The sequence below is a fragment of the Silurus meridionalis genome, chromosome 16, assembly GCF_014805685.1.
Source record: "Silurus meridionalis isolate SWU-2019-XX chromosome 16, ASM1480568v1, whole genome shotgun sequence".
In the NCBI taxonomy this organism is placed as follows: Eukaryota; Metazoa; Chordata; class Actinopteri; order Siluriformes; family Siluridae; genus Silurus; species Silurus meridionalis.
Genome location: NC_060899.1, coordinates 5,975,083 through 5,991,165, shown reverse-complemented (window position 1 = coordinate 5,991,165; position 16,083 = coordinate 5,975,083). Strand labels below are relative to the sequence as shown.

General features: G+C 38.7%; 1 protein-coding gene across 1 annotated transcript; it reads left to right on the top strand.

The window, feature by feature from the left end:
- The first annotated feature begins 3,266 nt into the window (after window positions 1-3,266).
- eif4e3 (eukaryotic translation initiation factor 4E family member 3) lies at window positions 3,267-14,827 on the top strand. Its single transcript, XM_046870081.1, has 7 exons — window positions 3,267-3,665; window positions 9,853-9,925; window positions 10,141-10,235; window positions 10,318-10,378; window positions 10,567-10,633; window positions 12,924-13,079; window positions 13,252-14,827. Exons 1-7 carry the CDS (start codon window positions 3,493-3,495, stop codon window positions 13,296-13,298), a joined length of 672 nt encoding a protein of 223 aa, XP_046726037.1. The 5' UTR covers window positions 3,267-3,492; the 3' UTR covers window positions 13,299-14,827.
- Window positions 14,828-16,083: the final 1,256 nt, after the last annotated feature.

The following is a 16,083-nucleotide window of genomic DNA, read 5'->3' as shown; positions in this document are numbered from 1 at the left end:
GACCAGAGGTAGGATATAGGGATGGATCAGGCAGATCTGGAAAGAAAAAAGCGACAGGACCAATTTTACCTCGGGATGAGGGAGAAGGAGGATTATTAAGTATTTTTTTGTTGCACAAAATTTAAATACACTGTAGAGGGGGTTAGGGTTTCCAGCAAGACTATCTATGGCAGCATAACTAAAAGGTAGATTCAGAAGGCAACATCGACATGAGTGATCTCTGGGATAAGAGATGGCCTGCCACACCGCAGTCAACAAACCTGAGGAAATACATACGAGAGTGGCGTGGGAGGTGACAGCATCTAAACATCTCAGTGGATAAAGAGAGAGAGTTGGCATACTGTATCTCTGACTGATGAATTATCCATTCAGCTGATTATACAGAGTATAAGTGGGGGGACTAATAGTGCATTTAAGGTATAAATATTTCATTTATATAGCCCATTCTCAAACCCTATGTAGTGTTACAGTGATAAAGAAACTATTGATTAATTAAACAAACACACAAATCGATTTCAAAAGCTTTTGAGATCAAACTTCTGTGGCATAGGTGTGCATCCAGATTTTGGAAGCCTTAGGTAGAGCTAGAGTTAAAAGAGCTCTTGTTGTAGGAGACTCTATCTTATGGCACATGAAATTTACTAGGCCTTTTGGTGCCCCAGCAGCTTTAGTAAGGTATGTACTGGGAGCCAGACATAGAAGGTAATCTTAGGGCATTAAGCAAACATGAGTTTTAATAGGTGGTATATGACCCCGTTGTGCGCAAATAACTGCAAGTAACTGTTTCTGGTGAATGCTGATCAGTCCTTGGCTGCACTACAGCGTTGAGGATTTTTTTAGCCCATTCCACAATAGAGAATAGTTCAAACTCTGGGATGTTGGCGGCTTTGTCCATGTGAATATCTTTTGTGCTTATGGTCGTTGTCTTGATGCATGACACATTTTCTCTTCAGTTCATAATCCATGGTTCTGATATTTTCCTTTAGAATTCTATGGTATAATTCTAAATTCATTGTTCCATTAATGATGGTATCATATTACCATCTCCATGTTTTACAGATGGGATAAGGCTCTTACAATGAAATGCAGTGTTTTCTTTTTTACAAACAAAATGCTTCACATTTAAACCACAATTTTTATTTTGGCCTGTTCCATCTACAAAACATATTTTCAGTAGTCCTCTGGCTTGTCTACATGAGCTTTAGCAAACTTCAGACAGGCAGCAGTGTTCTTTTTGGAGAGTAGTGGCTTTTCCCTTGCAGCTCTGCTATGCACTGCAAGGTTGTTCAGTGTTCTCTGATTGTGCACTGATGATTAAAATTAGCCCACACAGGAAAGGCCTTTAGTTCCTTTGAAATCCAAATTGGGTGTCTTTGTGACCTCATTTAGTATTACAAGTCATGCTTTTGAAGTGATGTTTGTTGGTCTGCCACTGGGGAAGGAAACAATGGTCTTAAATGTCCTCCATTTGTACACAATCTGTCTGACTGTGGATTTTTGGAGTTCATGCATATATATGTAATACTTAATCATTTTTCTTTATAAATAAATGACCAATTAATCTCTAGAACTGACACTAGAGCCAGAAGTGCTTGTTTAGTAATATTTTTAGCAGCTTCATTTGGGTTCATTTTGGCTGGTTGAAAAGATTGTTTATTCGTGTTAACTAAAAAACATACAGTATGCATGTACATTTTGCTGTTGTACTACTTAAACATGATGACGCAGCTATTTTCTCTACTTTATTATAGTTTTGTCCTGTGACCAAAATCAGTGGAAGTATTACGCAGAAGCAATCTCTTTTTTCATCCTCTGAATGGTTGAATAGGCTCTCTCACTATGACTTAAATGTCTAAGAGAGTCAACAAAATAAATATGAGTCTGAGTAAGTGGCTATGAGAGGAAAAACGCTCGGTTTTGGGTTTTGTTCATCTGTTTTACACCTCTGTATTTACTCTGGTAAAACCTTCTTTTGATTGCTTACTTTGGCACAGACATGCCTACCTCCTGGAGGTTGTTCTCGATCTATCCAACTGTGGTGGAGGTAATTCTCCAACAGCAAACGAATACACTCTCATCCACCACAGTCTTTCTGGCCTGTTGGTGTTCCTGAGATCACCAGTACATTTTTCCCTTTTAAGAATGTACCAATATGTTCGGACTGACGCCTTAAAGCGGAAGTCACAAAAGAAAAAGAGATAATTCCCACATCGTTCACCCATTTTGGATGTACGCACAAATGAATGTGTAAAGTCAACTCCAATATACACTCATTCTATTTTATTAGGAACACCTGTTCATGTATAGTTTTTCAATCGCCAATTATATAGCAGCAGTCCAATGCATGAAATCATGCAAATGCAGGTCAAGAGCTTCATTTAATGTTCACATCAAACATCACAGTGGATGCTGGTTTAAGATTTTGGAAAAACTACTTATGTGGGATTTTTTCACATAGAGTTTAAGCAGTGAAAAACAGAAAAGCTTCCTGTCTGCATGCTGAAACACATTGTTAATTAGAGAGTTCAGAGGAGAATGATCTGACTGGCCTGAGCTGATCAGAGATCAATAACAACGTAATCCTCTCTCTCATCAACATTGAGTTTCTACCAAGAAATCTCCCTCACTCACTCAATGTTTTTTTTATTTCACACATTTTTTTGTAAGCTGTATATGTTGTGCATGAGATTAGCAGGTTATAAAATTCCCACACCTGCCCATCCAACAAATTCCAGTAACCATGCCTTGATTACAGAGATCACAATTCTTCTTTACTCTGGTGTTTATTATTTTCATTTTCCTCGCATTGTGCTGCTGCTACATGATTGAAAAATCTGTACGAATGTGCAGGCATATAGGTGCTCCTAAAAAAAGTGAATTCCAGGTTTTCGCAATATTTATAAACTTGTAAATGATGTATATGGTGATGCCCTGCCCTGCATGCCTTTATGGAAAGGTGGCTGCCACTTGCAGTACATTTTGATCATTTTTATTACCAGAACATCACTTTAATTATTAGGTTTTTTCTTTTGCTTATGTCCTTGCAAGTTTGTGTTGTTTTTGCCCATAATTTGAGGTATAGGTTATGCTTTTGTGAGAATTTTTCCTTAGGAATCAATAAATTAAAAAACAATAAATTAAAAGAATAAATCAGGCAATTCTAAGCAGAAATTTTAAAATCTTTTTAGGGAAATGTTGTCCATGCTGCTATTTTGAAACATCTTGTGTTGCTGGAGATTGTGCACTGTACTCGGATGCGCGCTTCACCCGCAGCTTCGGGCTTGTTTTGGCGGTGACGCGGCGGAGCAGCGAGCCAGCCGGCCAGCCGAGCGCCAAATGAGTCAGCAGCAGCGGGAGCAGCAGCGCCTAGACTCTCGATTCATCTCCTTTATTTAATACTAATGTGGCAATAAAACAGTTCCTATTGCACTTTTTACGCCTCGGCTGACCAATTATCAGCGGAAGAAGAAGAAAAACAACAAACAAACAAACATGGCGGTCCCCGCAGCTCAGAACCAACAGCTAAACGCGGCGAGACGAAGCAGCTCAGTGAGCTCCACTGACAACATTCACATCGACGAGAGGGAGCTGGAGAACCTCACGAACAACGCAGAGGACGCGACCTCACTCCCGCTCCATTCCCCCTGGACCTTCTGGCTCGATAGGTGAAGTGCGCTCTCTATTCGCTCCCGTGTAAAACCCGAGTCTTTGAAATGCCTGAATATCGGTACTCGCTTCCTAACAAAGCGCAGCTGCTCCGGGCCCTGGGTTTCCACACGGTTTCATATCCAGCGCCTCAGTGTTCACAACAGCTCAGGGACTCACTCAGCCGAGCTTCGAACTCTTATAAATGTTTAGTTCTAGTTTACTTTTGGAGAATAAATAGCAATTTCGTGTAGTTTGGTTGAGCTGGAAGTAAACATTCCGACTGTAGAATGATTATAGACAACATAGCTTCGTGCTAGGATAAAGTTAGCGTGCTAGCTAGCAACGTCAAGGTCTTCTGGCGCGCCAGTGGCAGTTTGTTTGTGTGTGTGTGTATATGTATATATATATATATATATATATATATATATATATATATATAATTTCATGTAACGTTTGGGTCAATATTTAGTTGTGATTGCATGTAGTGCCACTGAACTTCTTTACTGCACAGTGATTTACTGTATAGAACATGGGAATGTTACCTGAGACCCAAACCAGGTGATGAGTCAGGATTAAGTGTGTGTTTTCGTTTAGAGCAAAGATGCCCAGACTCGTGCCCAGGGGTCAAAAACGACCAGTGGTGACTTCAGGTTGGTCATGCTGTATATGAGAAGAGGGGTGGAAAAATACAAGGCATTTGAAGATAGAGCAACTTCTTGTTTTGCATTGGAGGTCAATGAATATCTGCATCTGGCCATGAAGTCTCTCATACAATATATTGGATTGTTTATCGTTGTACTGCTAAGTTCCGCTGAACGAGCACTTTGAAAATAAATCTGCATTAGTTAGGGAGATCAGGGTCACGTTTTCTGTTTACTAATCGATTTTTCAATATTCTCAAGTCATAAATGGACATGGCAACTTTTATTTCAATATTTGGTACAATGCAACGTTAAGGTTCGTCCCCCCGGCCCTAGAGTTTGGACACTTGGGTTGGACTGAGTGTTTAACCTGATGGTAATACAGACCTTTTTTTTAAGCAACAAGGGTAAAGGTTGTTCCAAAGCAGGGTCTGAAGTCCTGTTTACACATAGGATAAAACATTCAATGCTGTAAATGTATTATTTTAATCATCTTTTGGACGTGCATATTTAGAGCATGTATTTATTTATTTGTTTATATATACAATGACAGTTCAGGAAAAATCATTAACTCATTACACTGGTTAATGAATTCATTTCAAGACTGCATCATTAAATATTTTGTTGGTTCAAACTATACACAAATGAACAGTGTTTAAAAGACCCGTGTAACGGGTCTGTGCCGTCCCTATTTTTCCCACTCTGATATCTCTCCCTTTTTTCTAGCCGTTCGCTTGTGTTGTGTCTGATGCTTGGCCAATATTTTGGTTTCCAGTTATCTTTATGCTTATTTATGTTCTTATTTTATTGCTTTAATGCTTGTTTGTAACATGGCCATAGGTTTTCTTTTTTTTACACCATTAATGTGACCTATATTGTTTTTAAGGCCAACATACATCATCAGTCTGAAAAAGTAGTTTTGCCTATTGCTTTCAACCTTCATGATCCATTGTGGTGTTTGACCTACATATTGGCACTCATGTAAAACTCTGTCATTGTCTTCCACCTCAGTAGGTAAAATCAGAGTAGACAGGTCGTTCTTGATTTGCACAAGTCAACAATGGATATAAAAAAAAAAAAAAAAAATCTGTCTGGATGTCTCTTTCTAATTCCAGGAAGTGGGATGGGGCGAGGCAGGAAAAAACTATTTATGCAATTTGGACAAGTTTCAAGATAAACTATTAGATATACTGCAATCAGAAATCTTTCCTGACTGTCTGCTTAATGTAGCACCTGACCTCCATAGCTATCAATAAAAATCTTTTTTTTTTTTCCCTTTCATGTTTGTGTACTGGTCAAGAGGCTCTTGCAGTGTCGTCATGAATTCTGGATGAACCCAGTTACCTTTGCCAGGAAGCTACAGCTCCAGACATGCATCCAGATTAACGCAAAAAAAAAAAAAATGCTAGTTGCATGCTGATGCACTATTTGCATTAAATGCAAATAACACCGTAGGTTGCGCACCTGGCATAATAAGCTCACCCCAGCTGAACACTGCTCAATCGAAAGGTCATGTGTCTGATTCACATGCAAGTTTGCCGATATGGCCTTGGGAAGGTGTACCAGATTCAGACACAAGGTCACCCTAGAGTCATTTATCCATCACCATATGCAAAGTAAGCCTATCACTAGACCATTAGCCGTCGCGATCTCTAGCAAAAAGGTCATTTACAGAGACAACAATTTGAAGTCAGGATCGTGCACAGGCACAAGGAGTGGTCTTTTACATTTACATAGTTCCCACACCAGCTCCTTATGGGATCATGATCAGTAGCACTGCATTGCTTTTTTTTACAAAGGTATTAGCAAGTCTATGAGATCCTAGAAAATAATCTGAGGTGCTGAGAACACTTTCCTGTAGATGGGCCACAGTTTAGCAGTCACTGATCTCAGGAACTTGCCCCTGGCTAAGGAAATGCACTGGGTCCAGCTGATAAGGCAAAAAAGGTCGTTTTCGTTAAACCTTGAAAGCACTCGTCATTTTAGGGAGAGGCATGGAGTGTGTGCTGGAAGCCAACCTGTAATTTGCATTTGTGTTTTGGGATAAAGGGACCATGAAATGAAGTGTTGTGCAGGTCCACAGATGTGAACTAGCACCAGGGATCCATGGATAAACTCTTATTGTTCTGGTCAAACAGTTCTACCTTCGTCTCATCTGAACATGACATTAAATCGTGGAATAAAAAAATGTTTAATGGATTTTTCAGTCACATTATAATCAGCTAGTGTCAGGTTGCTGGTCCACTTGTGGCTTTTAGCAGTCGCTCCTGTACATTTACTGGTAAAGTGAAAGTTCTCCTGAGTGCATTTCGGTTGCACTCTGGTGCCAAATAACGACGCTGAAGCTATCCAATGTCCATGACATGTATAGCGACAATACCATGAATGCACATGAACATTTTATTTATTTTTATGATTATTGTTTTATCATTTTACAGTCGCTGAAGTTTAGTCTTCATTTGAAGTAATGTTTAGTCAACATGAACCAGCCTGACTGGATTTCTGAGTGCATGTTTTATTCATCGACTGTGTACATAATTGCAATCCATTAAAGCAATCAATTTATTTAAAAGATTATAGTCTAATTTTAGCCATACTGTTTGCCTGACTGAGTCATCAGTTTCCCATCTGTTTGTTTGTCCAACCAGTGGAATGTATGCAGGATTTCTATGGAACGCAATCAACTAGCAGATGAGCTGATTGGATTTTTGGAATTGATTCAAGCAAAGTGAAGGTCACAGCATGGTCAAATGTCTGAGGTTTTCTTCAATAGCTTCCTTGCCGTTTGTCAATGAAGCATGTTACATTTCTGGTCATCTCTACCTCCCTGATTTACCATGAGCCCCATCCATTTATCTGTTCATCAGTGTATGTGGTGTATGCGTGTCTGTACAAGACTCTTGATGGCGTGATATCTAATTATTGAGCGAGTGAGGTGTTTGAGAGATTATAGGATTTATGTAGATTTACCACAGTAAACAGAAGATGTACTGATCAGGGTTGGAATGGGGTTGAAGGTCGAACATAAAATAAATCAAATAGGTTTTCTTCAGTAGTTTTCTGCCTGTTCAAAGTCAATTCACTAAACACTGTTAGGAGTTCGATACTAATATTAAGATGGGCTTCTTCTCGAACAGCCTCAAATCTTTGAAGCGTCGGAAACGTTGGACATTATGGCCTGGGCTGACATGATTGCACCACATCATTCTTGCAGATTTTCATGAGCACTTTCATGCTGCGAATCTCCCAAACATCCCAAAGAAGTTCTACTGGATTTATATTCCATGACCTTGAAGGTCACTGAATTTGCAGTTATGTTTATGGAACTAGTTTGAGATGACTTTGGGACATGGTGCTGGAATTGGTTAGAAGATGGTAAATTTTGGCCTTGAAAGGTTGCACATGGTACAACAGTACTAAAATAGGTTGCGACATTCAAACAATCTTTGGTGTAATTGGTATTATACCACATACCCCATAGTATTCCACTTTCTGGAATATCGGTGTGCCCCAGCAGGATATCTAGTTTTGGTGAGATTGTGCCTACTGGAGCCTCAGATCTCTGTTAGAAGACAAGACTGGAATGTTGTGGACATTATTGTGGTCTTCTTTGTTCCTCAAGGTTCAATGTTGTGTTGTGCATTCTGAGATGCCTTTTTATTTATTTTATTTTTGTATAGCACAGTTGTACAGAGATATTTGAGTTGCTGTAGCCTTTTTCTAGTTTATAGAAATATTGAAACCAGCCCATCTGGCACCAGCATTCCTGCTGCGGTCAGAATCGCTGGGATCAGTTTCTTCCCTCCTGTTCTGAAGGTTAATGTGAACATTACTTGAAGCTGCCTGGCCGTATCTGCAAGATTCTACACACACAGTTGATTAGGAAAATGCGTGATTGAGAAGGTGTTTCTAATAAAGTGCTCAGCGAGTGTATATTTTAGGCACGAAGCATCCCTTTTGACATATAGTTGGCATCGAGGTAGACGAAACCACAATTCTAAAATCACAGATTGCAGTGTTAAAAAGCACAGTTACCAAATCGGTCTCTGGGACTGAGCCTGTGATAATTCCCACCTACAAGTTAAATCCATTGAACAAATATGTCCCACATGTACAAAATAATCAGAACACCCATCCTTTCGTTTTTTTGAGGAACACACGCAGGCTCCTTTTGTTTAAACGCAACATACTAGGAAATTTATCATTTAAATATAATAGATATAAATATGTACATGTTAAAGAGATGTTAAAGTTAATTTCCAATGAAAAAATCCTCCCGTATCAGGAATAAAAGCTGTACACGCTCTTGGAATCCAGACAGTTTGTCTCTCCAAACATTCAGCTAAAATACTTTGCCATGTCTTTTGTAAAATTTGCCCAAGAGTGTTGTTCACTAAAATATTTTTTTCTGACCTTGTGATCCAGTTCATCCCAGAGCAGTACAATAAGATTTGGGTGCAGTGACTGGGCAGGCCATTCAGAGGATAGATATATAGATAGTCTTAAGCCGACCATCAGCTCTCTAAATAACGCTTACAGAGCTTGGACACGTGCTTCGGGCCTTTATCTTGTTTTATGGTGAAGTTGGTTCCAATTAGCTGCAGTTGAGACAGAATTGCACAGCGGTGAAGTATGGAATGCCAGACATATCGGTTCAGTTTTCCTTCCACCCAGATTAAATCTGCAGCCTTCAATGCTCCAAAAAAAACCCCAAACCATTAAGCTTCCGCAGGAGACTGCCAACATCTCTCCCCTTCTTTCTCTTTTTCTGTTCTTCTGTTACAGCAAAAATAGTACAATTTGGACTCATCTGTCCACAGAGCTTCCTTCCAGTTATTTATATCCAGTCCAGTTTTGCCTTTTGTTAAATATTCATTTCCATTTATTGTATTTAAACAAAATCTTAGACAATCATATGTATGCAGATCAGTTTGAGTTTTAGGTTGAAATTTTTTCTCTCTCTCTCTCTCTCTCTCTCTCTCTCTCTCTCTCTCTCTCTCTCTCTCTCTCTCTCTCTCTTTTTCTCTTTCTTTCTTTCTTTCTTTCTTTCTTTCTTTCTTTCTTTCTTTCTTTCTTTCTTTCTTTCTTCTCTCTCTCTCTCTTTGTTTCTTTCTCTTTTTCTTTCTTTTTCTTTCTTTCTTTCTTTCTTTCTTTCTTTCTTTCTTTCTTTTTCTTTCTTTCTCTCTCTCTCTCTCTCTCTCTCTCTCTCTCTCTCTCTCTCTCTCTCTCTCTTTGTTTCTTTCTCTTTTTTCTTTCTTTTTTCTTTCTTTCTCTTTCTCCACATAACCAATTAAAACACCTCTCTTTATTTTTGACAGCGACTCTCTGTGTGGACATGCCGAAAAGATATGCGCTTAGGAAAGTTTTGCAGCATTTACATAGTGTCTCCGCTGGTTGCTTTAAAATCCAACCATCAGTGAAGATTGTAGTTAAATATTATTTTCCGTGACCAGGATTAATAATGCTGTTAGCAAAGTAAATGCAGTTCTCTGACCTGCTAGTTTTTTCTTGCTAATGATTCTTTAGAAAATAGATCATTTGAAGTTTGCTTTCTGTCTTCTAGGTCTTTACCAGGGACAACAGCAGCAGAGTGTGAATCAAACCTGAAAAAGATCTACACAGTACATACGGTTCAGGTAAGCAATATTAAATGAAATTTTAAACACAAATTTCAGAGCTACTGTGTGAGTTAAATGACTGTTTATTAATCAAACGATATATCTCCCTTTATTACAAACCTGCAGCATGTTTCTATCAATCGTGTTTTTGTAAGCGATTGGTCTGTCTCGAAATCAGGGTCGGCTTTAATCCGTCTCATTAATCCTGCCTATTGGTTTTATTGACTGTATAGAGCTTCTGGAGTGTCTACAACAACATCCCTCCAGTGTCCTGCCTCCCACTGAGGTGTAGCTACCACTTAATGCGAGGAGAAAGAAGACCACTATGGTAAGATTCGCACAGATGTGTGATTACTGTGCGTTTTGATTTTCTAGTAATAGATATAAATAATCGTGTCTTCATTTCACAGGGAAGAGGAAAGTAATGCAAAGGGAGGTGTGTGGAAGATGAAAGTACCAAAGGAGAGCACAGTAAGTTTTTTTTGTGCTTCGTCTTGTAGGAACAGTTCATTCCCGTTCTTTCAGCTTTTAGGATCAGATCGTTTTATCCGCATTTGTTGACACATTTTGAACATAATTGTAGTCCACAAGTCATTAGAATGAATGAACTTTATTTTCCTGTACTCCTTCTCTTCTTCCTCCTGCTATTCTCTCTTCAGTTAGCTGTATGGAAAGAGTTACTGCTGGCTACTATTGGTGAACAGTTTGCAGACTATTGTGCATCAGGTGAGTTTCATGACACAGACCGAAGAAATGCATGACGTTGTTTTATATGGGTTACGGATTCATTATTTACTTGGTAAAATTTTTCTCAAAGTAATCGAAGAAAAACGAATTGTTACTCTGGTGAAGGAATATTTAAAAGCTAAGAATAGAACAAAGCGTTATTTGTTAACAGAATAAGCAAGTGAATGGGTCAGGCCAAGCTCACCACGGGCAGGGATGCATTTAATGGATTCTAACGCAATTAAAATTCGTCACACCCATATATAATTGTTTGAACATTTAGTCCCTCTTTGCTGCTGTAATAACCTCCACTATTCTGGGGAAGATTTCCACTATATTTTGGAGTTTGGCTTTGGAAGTTGGAGTTTATCCAGCCACAAGAATATTAATGATGTGAGGAGGGGTGCAGTCGGCATTTTCGATTTCTCCCAAAGTGGTGTTGAAGTCAGGGCTCGGGGTTGAGATCAGGGCTCTCAGAACAAATAATGTCTTCATGGAGCTTGTTTTGTGTGCAACACTTCTTTATTAAGTTTTAAAACGTAAAAAGAGAAAAATAATAATTATAATAAAAAAGAAAAGGGTTACATAAATTACATATATACACAGTGGAACCCACTTATCTCGACCTCAGTTATCTCGACAACCCTATTAAGTCGAAGTTTTTGAAGTGGAACCGCCAAATTCTCGCTTTGTCTTAGCATTTTTTATCGGTTAGGTCTTTTTTTATGTCGCTGAACCCTGATATCTCGAGCTCAAGGAGGGGGGGGAATTTGCTATTTAACGTCGGTTATCTCGGTGCAGCCGCAGAAGAACTCGCGGAAGTGTCGGAAAAATCAAGGCTTACAGCTGCTACAGGTGTTGTATTGTATACTGGTGAATCTCTGCTGTTAGTTAGTGCACATATGCCTTTTGTTGGTAAATGTTATGTGATGAGCGGAGGCGGCTTGGCGGCGGGCGTGGGATGAGCAAAAGCATAGAATGAACACCGGCAGGATCGGTGGGAATCCGCGGTGCACTTTGGGAAGAAAAGAGCAGCCCTTGAGAGAGTGCCGGTGGGAAAGCACGTACCGGGATACGCATGCGCGATAACAACGACCGCCGTGAACCAACATATACCAACAATAACGGACAGTGAGAGTGTGGAAGTTTAAATAGGAGCTGGTGATGATGATAAACGAGCACCATATGTGCGCGATTGAAGCCGGGAGCTTCAGAGAAAGCGGCGGCACCTGACACGCTGAAGGGGCGAAGGGGCGTGGCAGGTGGATTCCTGACAGATAAACATGTACTGTATGTATTTTTATAACATGCCTTCATCCAACAAATCGCGGCAACGCTGTTGTGTAAAAAAACCCTTCAAAAACATGTGCATGCACATTATCATTTATTAACGCACATCATGTACATAAAGAAATTTCAAGCACGTTAATATATTGCCGCCATTTTGATTTTCGTTTATCTCGATCATCGGTTATCTCAATGCTTTTTGGCGACCCCCTAGGACATCGACATAATTGGTTACCTTCAGAAAACCTATAAAAGGGATTTCACACTTTAGATAACCTTTCAGGTTTTCTTTTAACAATATACAAGTTTTTCCCAAAGCCAGACTTTGAGACAATTCTTATAACCATTGTTTAAAATGAGGACTTTGTGTTTTTCCATTGATGAGCTACTATAAGTTTTGTTTGTAATAAACAGAATATCAACATTTTCTTATCAGAGCTCGTAAAAGTGCAGGTTGCAGGGAAAATATTTAGTATACAGCGTTTAGTGCACAAACATCGTTATGATAGATAGATAGACTTTAATGATCCCGCAGGAAATTCCAACAATGCTGGAACATGTTTGGCTTTGTAGTTCCAGTGAAGGGAAACTTCTACACAAAGCAGTAACAATTTGTGGAAGAACCATATATGGGTGGGATGGACAGGTGTCCACAAACTTTTAGCCATATAGAGTTTTCCTCAAACAGACTCAAAGCTCACAGCTTCCAGGGTCACCAGTTTCGATCTTGAGCTTGGGTTTCTTTTTGTGGAGTTTTGTATGGTATCAGGTGGTTAACTTCCATGTTCTCTGCCTGGTTTTCCTCCAAAAAAAACCCCCAAAAGTATTTCTTGTTGTGAATGAGTGTGTGTGTGTGTATATACAGTATGTTTGTTAGCGCAAAGTGTGCTGAAATAAGTTATATTAGTAATAAACTACGAAAGTCGACTAACAAAACAAATGTTAAAAATACAAGATTCGCACACGAACTGTTTTGCAAAATTAAAATTGTGTTTGTTTTTAGAGGACGAAGTTGTCGGCGTGAGCGTCAGCGTGCGAGACCGAGAGGACGTGGTTCAGGTTTGGAACGGAAACGCGTTGTTTGCTAACGAGGCGAACATTTTAGGAAGAATCTACGAGCTTCTTCCCCAGATATCTTTTAAAGCAGTATTTTATAAACGTAAGTTACACGAGGCAACATTTTCTTCATAATTTAAACGTCCAGCATTCGAACAATAATACAGTATCTGTATCAAGTTTTTTCCAAAAGTTTTCTAAACACTTTTACAGTGAATTCTAAAGGGAATGTATTTCGCTACATTAGATCTAAGAATCTCTGGTTTCTGTTTCAGCGCACGAGGAGCACCATGCATTTGAAGGTGGCCGTCCAAGACATTAGCAGACTTTGCACATTCAGTGTCTTTCCTTTCCACACATCTTTTCAACCGTCTGTAGAAAATGGACTGGAGAAGAAGAAAAAAAAGGTCTCACACCTGATCAGAAGTGTTTAACTGCTTTATCTAGCAGAACATGAATTAGATAACGTTACAGATCAGTTGTAATTTTAGGTATTTTTTAACTTAGGCTTTGGAAAATCCCTGTGGCTAAAAATCTAAAACGTGGTCCTGGCGAATAACTTTCTCACGATGATATTCGGCAATATCTATAGAGGTCACATGAAAGTGGAGTATGGAGTATATCCCTCTAAGTAAAATGTTACCCAGAGACATCACTGCTGCTTTCCCCTGTGTTAGCCGTGCGTTAGAAACTTGACGTTTCCTCAAAAACAAAATTCTTCTAGGTTAGACCTGAGCGCTTATATTTTTTTATGCGAACATGTTGCACATTTTTGGAGATTTATTATTTTTTTCTGGCTGCAGTCCGAGGTATAATCCAGTTACTCTTTTTTTTTCGTTCTCGCTTTCCTTTTTCTGTGCATTAGATTTCAGATGAAATTCACGTCTTTTTGTATTTACGTCATTCTCGTCCTCGTCAGTAGTCCCGCGTTCGGGCGTTTTGGTGTGTAATGCATTTAGAAATATATCCTAGTTCGACATAACTAATCTAGAAAGGCCTAGGACAGAATTTGTAGTAATTTATGCACTTATTTAACAGCGTCTCTCTTTAGCCATACTGTATGAACGGGGACTTTTGGAGTTTTGTTTAATGCTGTATAATGTATGAAAATGGCAAGACTTCATATACTGTTCAATAATGAGAAATACCTGTGTAAACGTTGAAGCGGATTGAACGGATGTTTCGATTTTCTGCACCAAAGAGTTTTTTTTTCTCCCCCTCCCTCTCTGAAAGCACCACACCTCATGTCCGACGTGGTTTGTTTAGAAATACACGATGGCTGCCATCTTGCCATAAGTGTAGTAAAGTGTAATCAGTGTTTACTGGTCTTTTCAGTCATCTATCCAGTTTTAGATCGTTTTTGATTTTTAGTGTGACTAATGTGTTTTGTTTTGTTTATGTCAATTTGTCAAATCCCAAAAAAAACCCAACTAACTACGAGAAGACCTGGGACAAAATTCCGACTTGGGTCACTAATGTGAAAATGCACTGGAAGCACAATTGTGGGTTTCTGTCCTTCTAACGGGCGTGTACGTGGAAGCGGATATGCGCATGCAGCTGACTTTTCATATGTACTATAAATCTTTTTATGAAACACAAGTACAGAAATGCATATGTTTATTTTTCTGAGCATTCTAGCCGGTAAATTCAGGGGCCCCAGTCAGGATGCGAGACCTCAAACGGATTGTTTAATCGTCTGGAATGGTGCCTTGTGTTCTCCCAGGGTTTCACTCATAGAATATTGTTTTATCTTTATGTATTTAATCAGATATGATGTAAATTGATTTTTTTTTTTTTTTTTTTGCTTATAGGTTTTGAGATATTGAATAAAGAAAGCATTTTTGAAAAACATCGAAATGTTTTGATGTTTTTTTATCAAGCATGTTTGCATGTGTTACATTCATAATTCAAAAATGTGTTGTGGTAGCTCAATGTTTAAGGCTCTGGGTTATTTAATCAGAAGATCATGGGTTCGATCCCCAGCACTGCCAAGCTTCCACTGTTGGGCCCTTGAGCATGGCTCTTAACCCTCTGCTCCAGAAACACTGTATCGTGACTGACCCTGTGCTCTGAGACATGTTTCTTAACAAGCTGGGATTATAAAGAAAGAAATAACTGTGCATCTCTTTGATTATGACTCTGTACACCACAGTGTGGCGCCAAACACCGCTTTACCATCAGCCTGTCGGTTTCTTTTAACTCCATCTGTTGCTAAATCCATAAAACTTGTTTTAATGCAACAATTTATTTTTAGTTATTACACTACGAGAATAGCTTGCTTTACAGTACTCTTGACTCTTGAATTTTTTTTATTGTATTTGTCTCACATGACATTAATGTACTAACACGTTTTATCATCGACCCATTACACATTCTTTACTGATCCCTTATCGATCCTTTACTGATCAATCAGTGACCTATTATCGATTTAACCCTAAATCATTTCTGATCCATCACTGATTCATCATTGATTTATTAATGATGCATCACAGATCCATGACTGATATTTTAATGAACCATTACCCATCTATACTGATCCATCACAGGTCCATCTTAAATGCATCACCCATTACTGATCTATTATTGATTTATTACTGATCCATTATTGATCTAATACAATCCATCACCAATTTTTTACCGATCCACCACCTATTCATTACTGATCCATCGCTGACCTGTTACTGATTTATCACTGATCTATCACTGACCTGTTACTGATCCATCACTGATTTATCACTGCTCTATCACCGACCTGTTACTGATCCATCACTGATTTATCACTGATCTATCACCGACCTGTTACTGATCCATCACTGATCAAGTCTGAAGTCGACGTTTTTTTTTTCAGGTTTTTTTTTTTTTTTTAGAATAACAATACAACTTACAAGATTCAGGTACAAAAGATTGAATCACACAAATAACTATCCACAGTTAACGGAACAAAAATAAATAGAAGATATACAGTACAAGCAAACAAAAAAAAATTGATTAAATGAGACTAGACTAGAAAAAAAGTAATTAAAGGAAGGAAAAATAAGAATAAACAAACTAATTAGCAGGAAAAAAAATTCAGTGTATCAATGATCAGACCTGAGTGTCAAGACAAT